The sequence below is a fragment of the Lates calcarifer genome, linkage group LG12 (assembly GCF_001640805.2).
Source record: "Lates calcarifer isolate ASB-BC8 linkage group LG12, TLL_Latcal_v3, whole genome shotgun sequence".
In the NCBI taxonomy this organism is placed as follows: Eukaryota; Metazoa; Chordata; class Actinopteri; family Centropomidae; genus Lates; species Lates calcarifer.
The window spans coordinates 15,583,229-15,599,617 of NC_066844.1; the positions used below are offsets into that span (position 1 = coordinate 15,583,229).

At 42.0% G+C, this 16,389-nt stretch overlaps 1 protein-coding gene across 2 annotated transcripts in view; it reads right to left on the bottom strand.

Moving 5' to 3' along the window:
* The window catches only part of fgd5a (FYVE, RhoGEF and PH domain containing 5a), a 32,839-nt gene that overhangs the window by 9,894 nt on the left and 6,556 nt on the right, over positions 1-16,389 (bottom strand). For both annotated transcript variants that reach the window (XM_018680087.2, XM_018680086.2), the window contains exons 3-8: positions 11,091-11,208; positions 10,058-10,116; positions 9,681-9,711; positions 6,696-6,847; positions 5,197-5,353; positions 289-379 (exon numbers count right to left, since the gene is read on the bottom strand). In XM_018680087.2, coding sequence (XP_018535603.1) covers positions 289-379; positions 5,197-5,353; positions 6,696-6,847; positions 9,681-9,711; positions 10,058-10,116; positions 11,091-11,208 — 608 coding nt within the window. The remainder of the gene's footprint in view (positions 1-288; positions 380-5,196; positions 5,354-6,695; positions 6,848-9,680; positions 9,712-10,057; positions 10,117-11,090; positions 11,209-16,389) is intronic.

Below are 16,389 nucleotides of genomic sequence, written 5' to 3' on the forward strand. Positions count from 1 at the left end.
ACACGGCCTTGCTTTAAAGAGGCTATTTGTTGCATAGCAAATGCTAGCATTAACAGATCTTAGCAGTACTTAGCAGTCTAGAAGAAATGTTGCAATTTCAGCATCAAACTTTAGTCCTTTACTCACTAAGAACTGTCTTCAGTGGTGCAAAGCAGCACTTATGTTATGCTTCTATTTCTCTCACTTCTTTTCTCCTACTGAAGTTAGCATGCTGAACAAGCCCACCAATAGTCTAGCAAGACCGTCTCGACACTTTCTGAGACTATGTGCTCATGGTTTGTGTGTTACCTGTAAGTAGCATTCGATACTGAAGTACTCTCACTATGACCTGTAGCAGCTGGTGTTTCAGTGGGACTTCAACTTCTTCTGGGCCTCTTGTCTGTGGACACAAATACACACACCACAACAATAGTTTGAATTATAGTGGTAAGTGGTAAATGTCCTAATATCACAAGTTTATGTGGGTTACAAAAATGTTTGAATGGTAGATACAGTAAGGGTGCTTTAAACAAAGTATATGCATGGACTTGACACATCCTATATAATAATCCAGTGTAACATTTTTAAATATCATAATCCCAAACACACACGTACACATTAGAATTGTAGATCCAGCCCTGTAAGGATCTTATATTAAAAAGCTTTTATTAGTATTCAGTAACTGAATTGTGAAATTGTGTACACCAATAGGCAACGAATCAGTTTTGCTGAATAAAGCTGTAGTGAAATTGAATCTCATTATTCTATGCCCTACCAAAGAACGCCTCTGTGTCCCTGAACTGCACTCACAAAACTACAGCTCTATGTCCTCTAAATGAGGGTAACCTCTACAGTCCGATGCTGCAAGTCAAGGTCACAAGTGACCAAGGGAGCACTGTCGGACAAGTTGACCTTCCCAGTGCACAAAAAACCCTGAACAACTCCCATTCTTCTTCTCAGAGCAGTCATTTGCAGGTGAAAGGGGACAGAAATTGGCCACAATCAAAGAGAGCTTTAGAAAATCAATCAGGACCTAATTGTCTCTGACAGGTATTTATGCCCTGAGCGGTAGAGAAGCAACGGGGGACTGGGTGCACACACACACACACACACACACACACACACACACATGCACATGCAGTCTTTTCTAATCCAATGAAGTCTTACCCTTCATTAGAGAGGCACAGATAGCAGCCTGCGGGAAACAGCGTCTTCATCTTATTTACACTGCACACACACACACACAGGAACCCATGCAGACACACACTCAGCTCATCCCAGACACATTCACACACACACACACACACACATATAATGTGTCATTGATACACACCTCCAAACACACTCAGATACATACACACACACACAGACCTTGGGCTGGTGATGAGATAACACTGACTGGGGATGGGATGGGATGCAAGTTATACACACTGCTCTTTGTCTTCATTATCGCAGTCTGTACTGCAGGAGTTAAAAGTAAATGCATCTTTAATGAGCAGACCTTCACCAATACTTGTCTCTATTCCCTTTTCTTTTTCTGTCTCATCATGCTTTTCTCCTTAACTTCAGTCCTCAGCAACAACCTCTAATTGAGTTTCTCTCACTTCTCTGTCTCTCCCCCCTTCCTCCCTCCCTCCCTCTCTCAGTCCTCCTCTCTCCTGATCACCACACGATGCGTTGAGTACAATAATAACCAGCTCTTCATTATTAAACCAGCTTGCCTTCAGAACATCCGCTCTCCTCAAGTGTCGCTTGTAAATTGTCATCCAATTGACACTTGTTCAGAGGAAGTGGCTTTCCAGAGATGGTAATTAGCGTGTGGTTTGTTTGGGTGAGTGAGCCAAGCGGAGGAGGAGGTAAGGGGGAGAGTGTGATGCCTCGTGCAAGGAGATAAACACACACACACACACACACACACAGACACATGCACGGGACAAACAAACACACCTTTCAGACTCTGTCACGGCCAGCTGATTTGCCGCCTGCACACACACAACTGATCTAATTGGGGAGTTGTAAAGGAGGCTGCTTCTCTAATTAGCTTCTGTCTGCCTCATTGCCCAGCTGCCTTTACAAGGAATTCACTCTATCGCTCTCTCCCTCTATCGCTCTCTGTCCACCTGCTGCACAGCCTCCTCCTCTCCTCCTGGGCTTCTTGCACGAGGGAAAACACACAGGCTTTACACAAACTCAGGGCCATGACATGAATATAAATCCAAGCTGCTGAAGAGCATTGGAAAGAGATTTCATAAAGTCAGTTTCACAAGATCCATGCAATTTGTGTATGGACATGCCTCTGCAAAACAATCAGACCCAAATACACAGAGGCGCAAAAAACCCTCACACATAGGTGACACACACACACGCACACACATGTACACACGCCACACTGTGTTGGCCAATGTTTATAGATGATGCTGTAAGCAAGCAACTGGCTGTGGAGAGGAGGCTTTAATCCTGTAAGAGTCTAGCTCTGATCTGATCAGGGTCTGTGGCTACTTCATCACTGTCATCACCACATCCACAATGAAATTACTACCACTTATACTGCTGGACTTTGGCTTGTTGCAATAAAGGTGGAGGAGCAGGAAGGTGGAGAGGAAAGAGAGCTGTTGTTGAGGATTTAATTCTTAGACAACAAAGAGAGAAAATGGCTACAAATGCTGAAGAATGAACATTTCTGAAAATATTCAGATTAACCTTCCTTTTATGTACAATGGACTTAAGAAATGTCACACAACCAAGAGACAGATGACCACTGTCCCTCTCAGCAGTATCTATACTGTATCATGTGACCCGTACAATCTTCTCCCTCATTACAGAGGGGTCACACACACAATGCAACTCCCAAGGCAGTGATCTGATACAGAACAGCATCCATCACACACACTACCTAGTGCCCTGGTATGGGAGGGTGGGGAGGACAGACACCAGGTTCTAGGCATATGTGCAATATGGGAAACGTAAATACAATATGCAGTGTCTATATGCAGTGACAGGTGTGGTGAATCTGCCAGCGGACCAAAAAAAAAAAAAAAAAAAGGTTATTGAATATTCCTCTGGGTGTTAATTTTACAGGTGTAAGGTGAACCACATTCTTTATATGGACTAAAATGAGCAACAACAACAACAACAACAACAAAAAAATTTTCTCATCCAGACCAAACCTGAAATTTTACTTGGGTCCTTTGATAAGATTTTGTTGCAAATCAACCCATTTATGGCTACTGCAGGCAACAATAAATAGTTTATGTAGTGAGAAAATGAACTTGTGATATGAACATCATGATCCTAAAATGAGGAGGAACATTACTGACTTTGATCAAGGTTATCAAGGGCTAAATTACTGGCTGACGTAGACCAAGTGTGAAAACATGCTGTAAGATATGAAAGGTCAGTGTTTGCTGAAAATGGCCATGGCTTAGAGTCCTCATCACTCACCTCCACTTCCTTCTATTTACATTAGTTTCACTAAAGTCTGGCTCCACTAAAGTTCCTTTCTGGGAAGGGGCAGCTGCTGCTGAATATTCATGAACGGAGACAGTTGGTGCCTTGTCCATTCGCTTTTCTTATCAAACCAGAGACGCCTGGAACCATTCTGTCAGCCACTCACAGTGACTCACAGTACAGCATGGAACTGGTAATGTGTAAATTTGGGTAGAAAGGTGCAGTGGTGAGTTCAAAAGGTAACTGTGTGAAACCTTTAAAGTGCTTTAAAGGTGCTCTATTTTAAAACACTACAAAATTAATTAAAATTATCAACAGAATGTGAAGAAATAAAATTCGTCAAAGACGGGTTTAGTGTGTTGCAGAGATATCTACAGATGTTGCATGCTAACCAGCAAGCCCCGTTCCATGCTGTAATACCACTTTGTACCTAAAGAAGGGTTAGTGAGCCACTGCAGTGTTCAGTCTGCCCTCAGTCCAATATGAGAGGATGAAGAATTAGTGCTGCCCTGAGAAGATAATGTAGTCTCTTGCCAATTATGTTGAAAGTACGGCCCTGGTTAGACTATTTAAGGTCAAGGGAACAATAAATGCAACGATGGTGGAAGCTCTTAGCAAGAAAACCATGTTCAGCAGCAAAGAAAGGAAGAAGAAAAGAAGTGATTAAAGCAAAACAGGAGTTAAAATTCCACTGCTGGAGACGAGTAAAGTAATGAACTTGCAACATTCCTTCAAGACGGGTAAATAAACAGCTGTTAATGCTAATGTTGGCTACATAGCGATAGCAAATACTCACATATAGCACATTTATCATAAACAGCACAGAAACATGGGCTATGCTTTTAAATGATCTGTAGCACTAAAAATGAATCTACAAAATTTGCATATAAAGTAGTTTAAATTACCAAACAACCAAACAAAGACTAAAGGATTTTCATTTTTATTCACGGTGACCTCTGTGCTGCTACACAGCAGTTTTAACTATGTAAGTGGTGAATCAATTCCATAGACACAGAGCACACAGCCGCATGGAAATGAGAAATCTATTGCTGTATCTATTGCTGCTCTCTGTGGTCTTATCTGTAGGCTCTCTTAATATCCTGTCTTTTAGTTAAAAACTGTAACAATTGTATTGTTACCAGCAGAGACTATACAGGCACCTATTGAACACATGGATGAAGTGTTAATTAGGTGACCCATGAACACAATCCATGGACCAATGAGTTTTGATCCTTTTACCAAAATCCCACATCCCTGCTCTCCAGGGGATATCAAGGATGAAGAGATTCATTCTGGACAAAGAAGGACTATTTGGTGTTGAGTGGGTATAAAATATGCGAGCATGACAGTGGAAAGGTCAGTCCCGTGGAGAGGAGCAGGATAGAGAGGGTTTAGAAAGGCCATTATGTCCCCGTGGAAGCTGGGTGACAAAAATATAAGTTGAGAGCTGCTGAGTGAGTGCCAGGGGAAATACCAGGTTCGATCTCTGCTCCGTGAAAACACCCACCAGGCTCCACTTTCTCTCCGCAAATATGGAAACTGAACCTGAGATTTAAATATGTGTCTGTCAAAACACTTCTACCAGTTCCCCTTTGAGGAGGATCTTTGGGTATCATGCAGAGCTTAGAACCCACACTTGGTTGACACATCATGTGTTTATCATAAGAAAACAGATGAAAACAGAGTGATAAGACTATTGGCAAGAAGACACAGTCACAGCTACAATGACTCAACATTTGGTCAGGTTTTAGTCTTTGTCCAACATTTTACCTCAAATTTCTTGACGATGCTGGCGAAGGCTGGGTTGTTCCTGCGACTCTCCTCCAGTAAGGACATGCTGCGATCATACTCTGAGATGTAGGTGTCAAACACGGCAAAATCCTCTTGACGAGACAGAATTACATCGACCACCTTTTGGCTCTCCTCCCTTCACAGTGGGGAAAATCAAATATGAAGTACACTCTCTTTAAACATTTAATGCACAGTTAATATTTGTGATTTAAACAGAAAAAGTCTAGAGTACTCTTACACTGTTAAATAAAATAAGTCTGCGAAGGGCACTGTATTTCAAGACTGTGTAATTTGCTTTTTACCTGTAATCACTTATTTCCTCAACCTGTTTTTGCCTGCTTCCACCTCAATTATCAATTTCCTATTTTTTTCCAGAATGATATTTGACAACCTTCAGCAAGCTGACAAAAAACATTTAGCTTTTTGACCGTAAGTAGCTAGAAAATTGTTCATTCATTGTGACTGCATAGCATTATGGTCTCTAAGGGATTATTATTTGTCCCAGTATGATTGTGAAATACTCATACAAAATGTTGAGTCTAGAAGTAAGTCATTGTTGTGGGTCAGTTTGGAGAAATGTTCTTATTTGCTTGTGTGCCGAGAGTTAGATGAGAAGATTGATACCACTCTTACATCTGTCCACTTAAGCGACAACCAGCAGATGGTTAGCTTAGCTTTGCTGGACTGGAAATGGGGGGAAAACAGAAACTGACTCTGTCTAAAAGCAACAAAATCTGCCAAACAGCATCTCTAAAACTAAAGCTGAAATTAAATAACAGAGTCTTGTCATCAACGTGAGGACACCCAGCTGAGACTAAAGGAATTTACTTGTCTTCATAGTGTGGTGCATAACCCCATGCAAAACCACAACTTCTTAATGTTACACTTTGTTTTTTGCATGGATTAAGCAAAAGAGATATAATGTCTCAACAAATGAGCTTTAGAGGTTCTGGCAGGCAGATTTTGTTATGCTTGGACAAAGCCATGCTAGCTGTTTCCTTGTTTCCAGTGTTTATTCTAAGCTAAGCTAAGAAGAAAAGTAAAGAGAAAACTAAAAAGTGTATTCCCCAAAATGTTGAACTATTGCTATTGCTAAGAATGAGGAAAGTACAAGGTAGATTTATAAGACAGAAAAGTTGATTAATATGCATTGAATTAGATCATAACTTTAATAATTAGTTTTTGCATGATCTGCTACAGAATATGATCCCCACACACGGAGATTCACTCTGGTTTGCTTGATGCCATGCGAGGCCTTTGGTTGAAGAGGGTCCTCTGTAATTATCAAACTATCCTGCTGTGCATTTTAAAGCAGGGTTAGAATAGTGCCGAGTAATTATCGTGACCTCAGTGGAGAATGGTTTTAGGGTTTCTTTGTTTCAATGCTTCATGCCAGTGATATTACACCTCTATATTACATCATATGAAAACAAAGCATCAGTTCAGGCCACAGCGCCATTATCAGTATTGTTTCTCACCACTGAGTAATGCGTTCCTCCAGCTCGGTGAGGATGCTGCTGTGGAGGGCGTAGACTTGGGGGAGCACGCTCAGTATCTCCCTGAGCCTCTGCTCCTCCAGCACTGGCTCCCCTTCTTCACCCACCGCGTCAGTCACCGCTGACCTAAAGTCCTGCACGTGAGAGGGAAAACAGGATTTGTGAGGACAGATTTTTTTTTTTTTTAATTGATGACAAAGTCTAGGGGCAGAAGAAAAAGAGGGAGGAATGGAGGAAATGGTTGTGAGGATGGAGAGAGGAGGGGAAGGAGAGCAGGAGTAATGAAAGGCATAGAGGAATGAGGAGTGAACAGGGGGGAGAAAAATGGAAGGAAGGAAGGTCAGATCCTCCTAAACATCCTTCCTGCCACCCTCCCTTCATATCACCTCAGTACTTTGGGCTCTGTCCAGGCATTCAGGAAAGGCGGCACTGCTTGCTCAAGAGTTACACACCAGGTGTTGTTGCATAATGACCTTGGTAGTCAATGACACAATGCTGTTTTGTACATAGCCCCTCTTTTCACCTCTTTGTAGACAAGGACCTGAAAATTCACTGATATACAGGGAATTTAAGTCCATTGAAATCCATTCAGCACACATAAAACATGTGCAACAGGCCTTAATAGCTGCAGTGACTACGAGGCTAATTAGTGCAGTGACTACGAAGCTAATATGAGGAGTTATGGCACATGGGAGTAAAAAACCAGGGGAGAGGTTATTTATCTACTCAGCAAATGAAGACAAAAAATAAATGCCAGTAGGTGAATCTTTGGATGTGTCGACACGCCTTAAAAAAATCTCAGTTTTCTCTGTGGGCAAAAGAAGTAGCATCATATATAACACCTTGATGTGTCTGTAAGGGATAAGTGCCTGGAGCTCATCTATTCCTGTTCTGAGCAAAGCGCAGACATAAAACAAACAGAGACGTCCCAGTTGGATGTGAGATAATGTGGTGACACTGGGCGCTTCAGAGCGCACCGTTCATCATGCACAATCGATCGAGTATGAGTTAACATTCATCACATCCGCCAGGGAGAAGAACAGCTACTTTAACTGACTCTGGTTGAATCTGTCTCCCAGGTTACACACATACACACACACACACACACACACACACACACACACACACTGAGATCCATGAATGAGAGGTGCTTTACTCTCCATTTCGCTCTCACTCTCCTACCTTATCCCCATTTTCTTCACATAAGGTGGGTCAAGAAGCAACATTAAGCAGTTCGCCAAGCAACCAGTCTTGCTTGGTTATAACTCAGCACAGAGAATCTGTTCAGAGGTCACAGGTTACTAATAAGAAAAAAATTATAAGTGTCAGCCTCATATGTTGCAGCCGTTACAGGGAAAGTGCTTTAGAAGAGGAGCACGGCCTCCCTTCCTATGTGGAGACAGGGTCTGGAAATTCTTTGTATTCTTGTTATTCCTTATCAAACAATGGAACAATAGCTCGATGTGTGCCTCTCACTTAACACCGCTCCTGTTTTTTTGTCCCCCCCGAAACTGTGTGTTTGTACATGTTAAGCCGTTGGAGCGTTTCCCAGCTGAATTACTCAGTTTCATGCTAATTATGACATCAGTCTGCATCAAACAGTAACAAATATACTGACAGATCACTGTTTGAGGTTTGAAGACTAATAAGACCCGAACATTGTACCTATGCATTATGCAACAGCATGATGAAAAGGCCAATGTCACCTTTGAGAGGCGGCAAAAAGATTCAGTTAGGTGCTATGGTTGCACAAACCAAGGCTACTCAGTGTCTTTTAAAGTGAGAATTTGTGAAAACAGACAATTTACACTGAAAAATAGTCCAGCCTACACTTGAAAATTACTGTCAATATTCCACTTCTGAAGCACTGTTGCCCAGAACAACTTGCAGCATATGTTTCTGTCTATACTTTGACATGCTATGACTAATTAGTATAATTGAGCATCATGATGAGACTGGAGATTTATGATTATTAGAGGATTCTGTTGTATAATATTTGCATTAGTTGCTGCTTTAATGGCATCAAATTGCACATTAAACAAAGCAGCTGCTTTTGTACTCACAGCAGGCTTTCATAAATCACAGCTAGGGGGCACACATAAGAAATTCAGGTTATGACCTTATTCAAGGTTATAAGGTACAGGCTGACTGATGGGCTTCCCTGGCTTCAATGACTCTACCTGTCAGCTTTGTGCTTGCAACCATCACAGTAATGGCAACTCTCGCACACTATTCTTTAAAATGTGCCTATCTCATTCCTCCTTTTTGACCAAAATGAAATTACTGTTTGAACAGTTTTGCCGTCCACAGCTGGAATATCCTTCTCTGTTCCTAACTGTGCAGGGATTTGGTCTTGTTTTGACAGGCAGTGAGTGGGAAATGATGGAAATAGATGACAAGTGGCAGTTGGCTGTGATGCATAACTGACCTCTGGAGGCTTACCACAGCTCACCTTTAAATCCTCTGTCCTGAATTAACTATATGTGTTACTCTATTGAGAGGCGAACTCTTTTCTTTTTCATAGCCAACCTGGCCATTAGGAGCTTACATTGTGCATCCAATATAACCAACATAAATGGGCGCAAAAACCTTTTTATGAACCTTTAGATAGCAGATTGCCAGGCAAGTTGCATGTGTATCTACACGTAATATATCAGCTGAGTAAGGATACAAGGAAAGCATCAGTAAGAGTGGCTTGTGTACGCAAGCTGCGTCATCTTACAACTGACCACACCAGAGTACATGTCAACTTTGTCAAGACCAGGAAGTACATCTTGCTGCAACAACATTGATAAACCTGAGCAGAGTCTTACAGCAGGGGGGAGGAAGAGAAGAAGGAGACAGAGACTGGGGAGCAGACACACAGGATATTATGTTATCAGTTGGTTTTCAAGAAACTTTAATAATCCTTGAAGCTGGACACATTTAAAGTTAATATTTGTGGTGTGGCAGCAAAAGTTTTCTTACCTCTTCAAGGTACTTGATGGCGTTGACGTGTCTGGAAAGCAAGAGGAGAGAAACATAATATTTAACCATTGAAAGGAATTTACAACCTATACAACTTTCATTAAATTGTTTAAATTATGCATGATGAGAAGACTTCATCAGAAGAATGGTTAAGTGTGTAGCAGGGGCAAGGGCAAGGCTGGTATATTTAATTAGTTACAACAGACACTTGTATAATTGGCTGCCAGTTGCTCTGCAGGTAGCTCGATGAATGAGCTCAGAAGCAGGAGAGGAAGAAGAGAGTAGAAATTAGGCCAGATTTGGATGCAGCGTGTTTGTGTGTGATGACATGCAGGAGAAGAGTGAAAACAGGGGAATCCTCGAGTGCAGATGCTCACAGTCTCTCGGAGTCGACGAGCTCTTTGGCGACATAGAACGCTCGGGATCGGCCATCAATCTGCGTGACAAGGAGGGAGAGCAGCGGGAGATGAATGAACACAGCTAATGTTTAAAGGCTCTCTGTGGGCACTTAGTCCTCTCAAACATTAATAGAAACAGCTATGCAGCAGCAACAGAGACTGGCGAAAAAAGCAAATTCATTTTTTTTTTTTTTTTTGATTTCTGCTGTCAAAAAAAAAGACTGATTATTTCATTATAGTGCAGCATAGACATGAAGCCTCTCTCAAATACGGGACTTTTAAATTCAGATGCATTATGTATGAGAGGCTGTGTGTGTGGTGACAACAATGCTGCCCATTGATTTAGAGGCTAATCACTGGGTCTCAAAACATCCAAGCCAAAACATAACATTGAAGCCATTTAGGGGTGTTTACCGGCAAGGCTCCTGTGTTATTTTTTCCTGTGTGGGGCATTTCACAAGTACTCCATGAAAGGCAAACTAATCCTCATTTCCTTGAAATAAAACCAAAACACACTTCCATATACTGAGGCCAACTCGCATCTCTCTGGTCCTCTTCCTCTCTGTATTTTCTCAATTTGTTGTATTTGTTTCTTTGAAAAGGAAATAAACAAGAAAATGCATGTCACATGATGGGGGCCGGGGCCTAATGTTATTGTGGTAGCAGTAAAATGGGTGGGGTCCATATCAGGCTACTGTAAAATGGCTGTGTTTTACTGTACGGAAGTCTAGGGGGGTGTGAGGCAATACATTACAACTAGCACAACAGTGAATCAGAGGGAAGAGCTCACATATATATTAATGGATCACTCTAGATGTGTATATGTCCCACAGTACATGCAAGTCCAGGCCTATTAATACAATAAAATATTCAAGAGGATCCTTATAGTGTTTTTGCTCATCATGTTGATTTGCAGGACCAGGTTGTAGCTCAGAGAAGCTGAATTCAGTACCATCTACCCTTGTTTTTTTTTTTTTTTTTGTCTCTGTATCCCATATATACCATATCTCACCTGCCGGTCATAACTCTGCTCTGCCACCCCCTCTTCTTCCTCTGAGGTACGGCCGTGGTCCTCATCGGCTGACAGCCCAGCAGAGATGGGGTTCACTGGGAAAGGCTCTGTGTAGGCACTGCCAAGGGGAGAAAAGAAGCACTGGTATAATAGTATAACAGCATGCATACACGCACACACTGTAGCATGTCTTCAATAGCATTGCTTTTAACTGCAAAGACAGACACTGTATATCTTCAACTGAGAAAGCATAGAGGACTGACACTCCAAACAGGACATTTACGGTTGATTGTGTACTATCTTTACAGCAGCATATTCTCAAAACACTGAGCAATATTCCAAGTCCCCTGAAAATATACGTTTTCCTTTTTCCTGTGTGTGTCTCTGAACATTTCTATTCCTCACATGGAGTCCTCCTGTGGCACAAGGTAATCCCTTTCATGATTCATTCTCCTCACAGATGGCATGGTTGTGTACGTACACTTGTAATCCTTTTGTGTGCTGCGGTACCTGAGGAGGGCACGCTTTAGGTCATTTCACACGTAATCCCTTTAAATGTTACCTGTGGTAATTATTAATGTCCTCTGGCACATTAAGACCCACTCAGTATCTCTGACCTAATTCACAGTGCCAGGATGATAAGTGATGAGAACAACAAGTATTGTAAAAGCAGCTATAAGACTGCTACATGACAGCACTGAGACTGGTTGAAGGTTTCACCACAAATGGAAAGGTTTCACCGCACACTTGTTGTGGTATAAGTGTAGATACAGAAGTTATATCTTTGTGCAGCACGTCACATGGCACAGTGCATAAATAGGAGATACAATGACAGTTAAATGTGCAGAAATGTACTACCACAAGGATGATTTGATGTCAGTCAGAGGACTGCAGCTAGTGTAATGAATGTTAAACTGTTAAATTGACTTATAATGTTAAAGGAAAAACAAATCCCATTTTTATTTATTTCTTTATTTTTTACACTTACTCAAACAACCAAGAGCTGCTCTGCACCCTGGTCATTTAAATGAAACCCTTACGCCTCTATTGCCTATGACAAATTTCATTTTGCGGTGCTGATTCATTCATACACTGCTGTGTAATATTGTCTCATTTCATTTTTGTTTTCACTAATCATCCACAGGAATCAATGAATACATCCACCATCCATCCATTATCTATACTGCTTATCCGTTAAGAGTCGCAGGGGAGCTGGAGCCTATCCCAGCTGACATTGGGAGAGATGTGGGGTACAGATCGCCAGTCCATCACAGGGCCAACATACAGTATATAGACAAACATCCATTCACACTCACATTCACACCTGTGGGCAATTTAGAGTCACCAATTAACCTAACCTGCATGTCTTTGGACTGTGGGAGGAAACTGGAGTAGGACAAGAGGGACAAGCACAGGGAGAACATGCAAACTCCACACAGAAAGACGCTGTGCTGTGAGGCGACCATGCTAACCACTGCACCACCATGCCGCCCCTCAATGAATACAGAAAACAATAAAACTGTAAGAATGCTTTCTCCAAATTATGAAGTCAAACAACTATACAGATATTTCTATTTAGAGAAGGGGTTAGTGGACAGAAGAAAAAAAAAAAAAAGGTAATCATTTGGATAACTGATTGATCATTTTATGAAATACCAGAAAATACCCAACATATGCTTTTCAATTGAGAGGATTTGCTGTTTTTCTTCATGTTGTATGATAGTAAACTGAATGTCTTTTTTGGCCAAATGTTACACTGAGTTCTATCCTTTTAATAAAGAAAATAACTGGCAGATTAATTGATAATGACAACTATCATCAAGTATTCCTGTCACCCTCTGCTTTGAACAAGCAATAAAATGTGTAAAGGAGATAATGTGATAAATTCAATGCAAATAATTAAAACAAATGCACAAACTCCCATTCATTTACACACACACACACACACACACACACCTCATAATGAATGTTTGCCCTAATGTCTTAAACAGCCCCCTGTGTGTGCAGAGAGTACACAGCTATTAGAAGACCAAAGGTTAACAGAGTTACCCAGTGGACTTCATCTCCATTCAGACATACTCGTACTTCATGAGATTCACACCTCACCACACACACACACAAGCACACACACATGCCCATCAGCCCTATTGGGTGGGCTGGGGAAAGGACCTACAGCCCATTACTCATGGTTGACCTCAGAGTAGATGGGTCAACCTGCTGTGGGCTCCTGGGTGATGTTGGGAAGTAAAGAAAGCTGCAGGGATGGGTCTTCTTTGAGCTAATTCTTAAGCTCTGATTTATTGTCTGAGTGAGGTGAATTCTTTCACATCTCCAAGAAAAACTCACCCTCACCTTTTCACCTTCAACCATCAACAGCACAATCTTGGAAAACGTGTACCTCCTGTGCTGTACTGGAGGGTTGTGTCCAAATTAGAATAACACCTCCCAGAAAACAATATAGTAGAACATAATAGTAAAAAAGCAATTGTACTAAATGGTTAAATTAGAATAATGTCTTCTTCATACTGCATCTCATTTGTTTTGGTCAGAACGATTAAATGGATGTGAACATTTCTTTACTAACATAGCCCATTTTTCTCACAGTTGTTACATAGCTCCATTCCAGCTTACCATATTTAAACCTGCAAATAAGACTTTTTCTAATATAGTAATGTACGAAACCCTTTCACATAACCATTACGGGAATGCTATTATGCCAGCCGAATGCAATGACATTTAGAACATGGCAAAGTTAAATCTACCGTGTCAAATTCGGCAGAGGACACGATGACTCTCTGGAAAAAGACCTACATACCACCAATCTCCTGTAAATTTGATGGTGCCTGTAATATGTAATTCAATTGAGCTAAACATTGAGTATTAAAATATATATTAGGAGCAATCAGACAGTCCTTTTTCCACTTGTAATGGCACTTTTATAGCAAATAGGAGCAGATAAATTGTTTCATTAGCTGGCTAACTATAGAAGATCCTGATACTAATGAGGGGATTAAGAGAATGGGAGCTGTTTTAAATTGTTTGCTGCTTTTTGTAATGATGATTACGTGTAGCCTGTGGCTATTGTGATGCTGCTGTTGCGACAGAGTGTGATGAAGTGATTTGTGAAGATGCCAGCGCTCTGACTGCTGCTGCCTCACCACTGATGTGATAGAAGATGGCTTTGGATATTAACCACATATCATGTGACAGGCTGTGGATTCAGTACCACGTACGCAACAGCTGTACAACCTTTGATCACCTGTTTTCAGCTGATTTATCATCCATGCCACTGTATCGAGAGACGTGCACTTTGGGTTACATGAAGCGAGAGCAAGCTTTCCTGACCAACTGGAGCAACAAAAACAGCAGACCTGGCATTCCTGAAGGGACCACACCTCATCTTGTTGTTCAAGGGAGAGTCTGGGAACCTCCACCCCATCACTCTGACCCCCTTCTCCGCCCCCCCGTCATCCTATCTGTCTTCCCCTGTCTCCACCTCCCTGCCTCCCGCCAGAGTCCCCGCCCTCGTCTTGCATTTCCTGTAAACAGGCTGGTGGGAAGCTCCTAGGCTGGACGCTTCCTCCCCGGGGATGACCTGGCAATGACCTCAGAGCGCCTGGCACTGGGCCTGGCAAGCCAACGACACGCCCTGTTCACCACCTCGCCACAAAGCCACCACCCAGTACAACAATGTACTTAAGATGGCTCCCTCATCACTACTAACGCTAACATAACAGTGGGTGGAGGAGCTGTTTCAGAGGCCATGGCAGGGCTTTGTCATCACTCTGAAGAGGTTCATGCTGAACTGTTTGATGTGAAAATGATGCCAAAGGGTAAGCTAGAGATGTACAATTTTGCACAGATTAGCAGTTCTTCACTGAACATACCACTACAGAATCTCTTTACTAAGTACACTGGGAAAACAACACATTTGCATCACTGTTGTATCCACGTGAGTTCATGTGGAACTGCTTAAAGTTGACACAGAGAACACTTAATGGTCTCTAAGTTGAGCACAATCACAAATCATGGGCTTTCTTTGCTAAGACGCCTTTTTCAACGCACATTTGTTGCTACACGGCCTCGTAGCAAGGACAATTCTGCTGAGACAGCATGCCTAGTAGGAGCCTCATCTTGGCTAAAGCAGTGTTGTAACTTAATGTGCATGCACGTCTATGCACTCTCTACAAACAAACACCTTGCTTAGGCTTGGGATGAATCATTAGTGTGAATTTTCTTTTTCCCTTGTACACTATGGTTGCTCTCTAATGAACATATCTCTGAGCTTAGAGTAGAGTCTGAATGGTGCTATACATTAATCACACAAGTGGAAACAAGCCAAGCCTGTGGCACAGCATCTTTGTAAGTTCTCTTTAAAATGCATGTCTGCCTCTGCAGGCAAGGTCCTTTTGTGTGCGGTGCTCTGGGGCCATTCAGTAATTTTCCTCACCACAAAAATCCACTGTTTCTCTGTGGGTCTACAACCACTGTGACTGTTGAATGCGTTCTCAATAAATCACTGCCGTCATCACCTAGGCGGCCTGGGACGGTGGCAATGTCAAGCTTTAAGGAGAGTTTAATGCAAGATGTGCACACAAAGACAGGGACAAACACTGTGACTACACATGTGGGCGCACACTCACACACATATATGCACTGACACTCAAATAAACATAAACCAGGTCCACATAGGCACTCGAAACAGTGGCCCTGGCAACAGAAGCATCTCTAGGGGGAATGCGGTGAAAGGTGAGGTGGCAGGACAGATAGTTTCTTTGCATCGGTGTGAGACCATCCACCACACAATGAGCCACATCGATAACATCACAGGGAGAAAAAGAACTCTCACTGAGGGACCATTGTCTGGGAAATGGAAGGGTTTTGAATGCTTAGATTTAAAGTACAAATTTTAAAGTACAGTGGACATAAACAGTGGGGATTCATGGTATAGTGTCTGTTGCACACAGTGTCTGAAGGAGAGGTATCTACCAGCTATGTGTGTGTGAAAAGTTATCTAAATTATATGAACTGCAACCTGAACCCATTTCTATAATATAATTATGAAAGACACGATCTGCAAAATAAAACAACAGTTAGCTGCATATGAATTCTAAACAAAGGAAACCACATGAACACAAACTGAGGCAGAAGCATTTTGTCCCCCTTTGAGGGAGCTCTTGGTAATGGCCCATCTCTTTGACTACACACAGGTCATCAAACACAACTATTTTATTAAGACTGGGGGAGGACTGTGGCCCGGAGTGGCTGAAGCTGTGGCACAGGCCAGGGTAATTTGGTA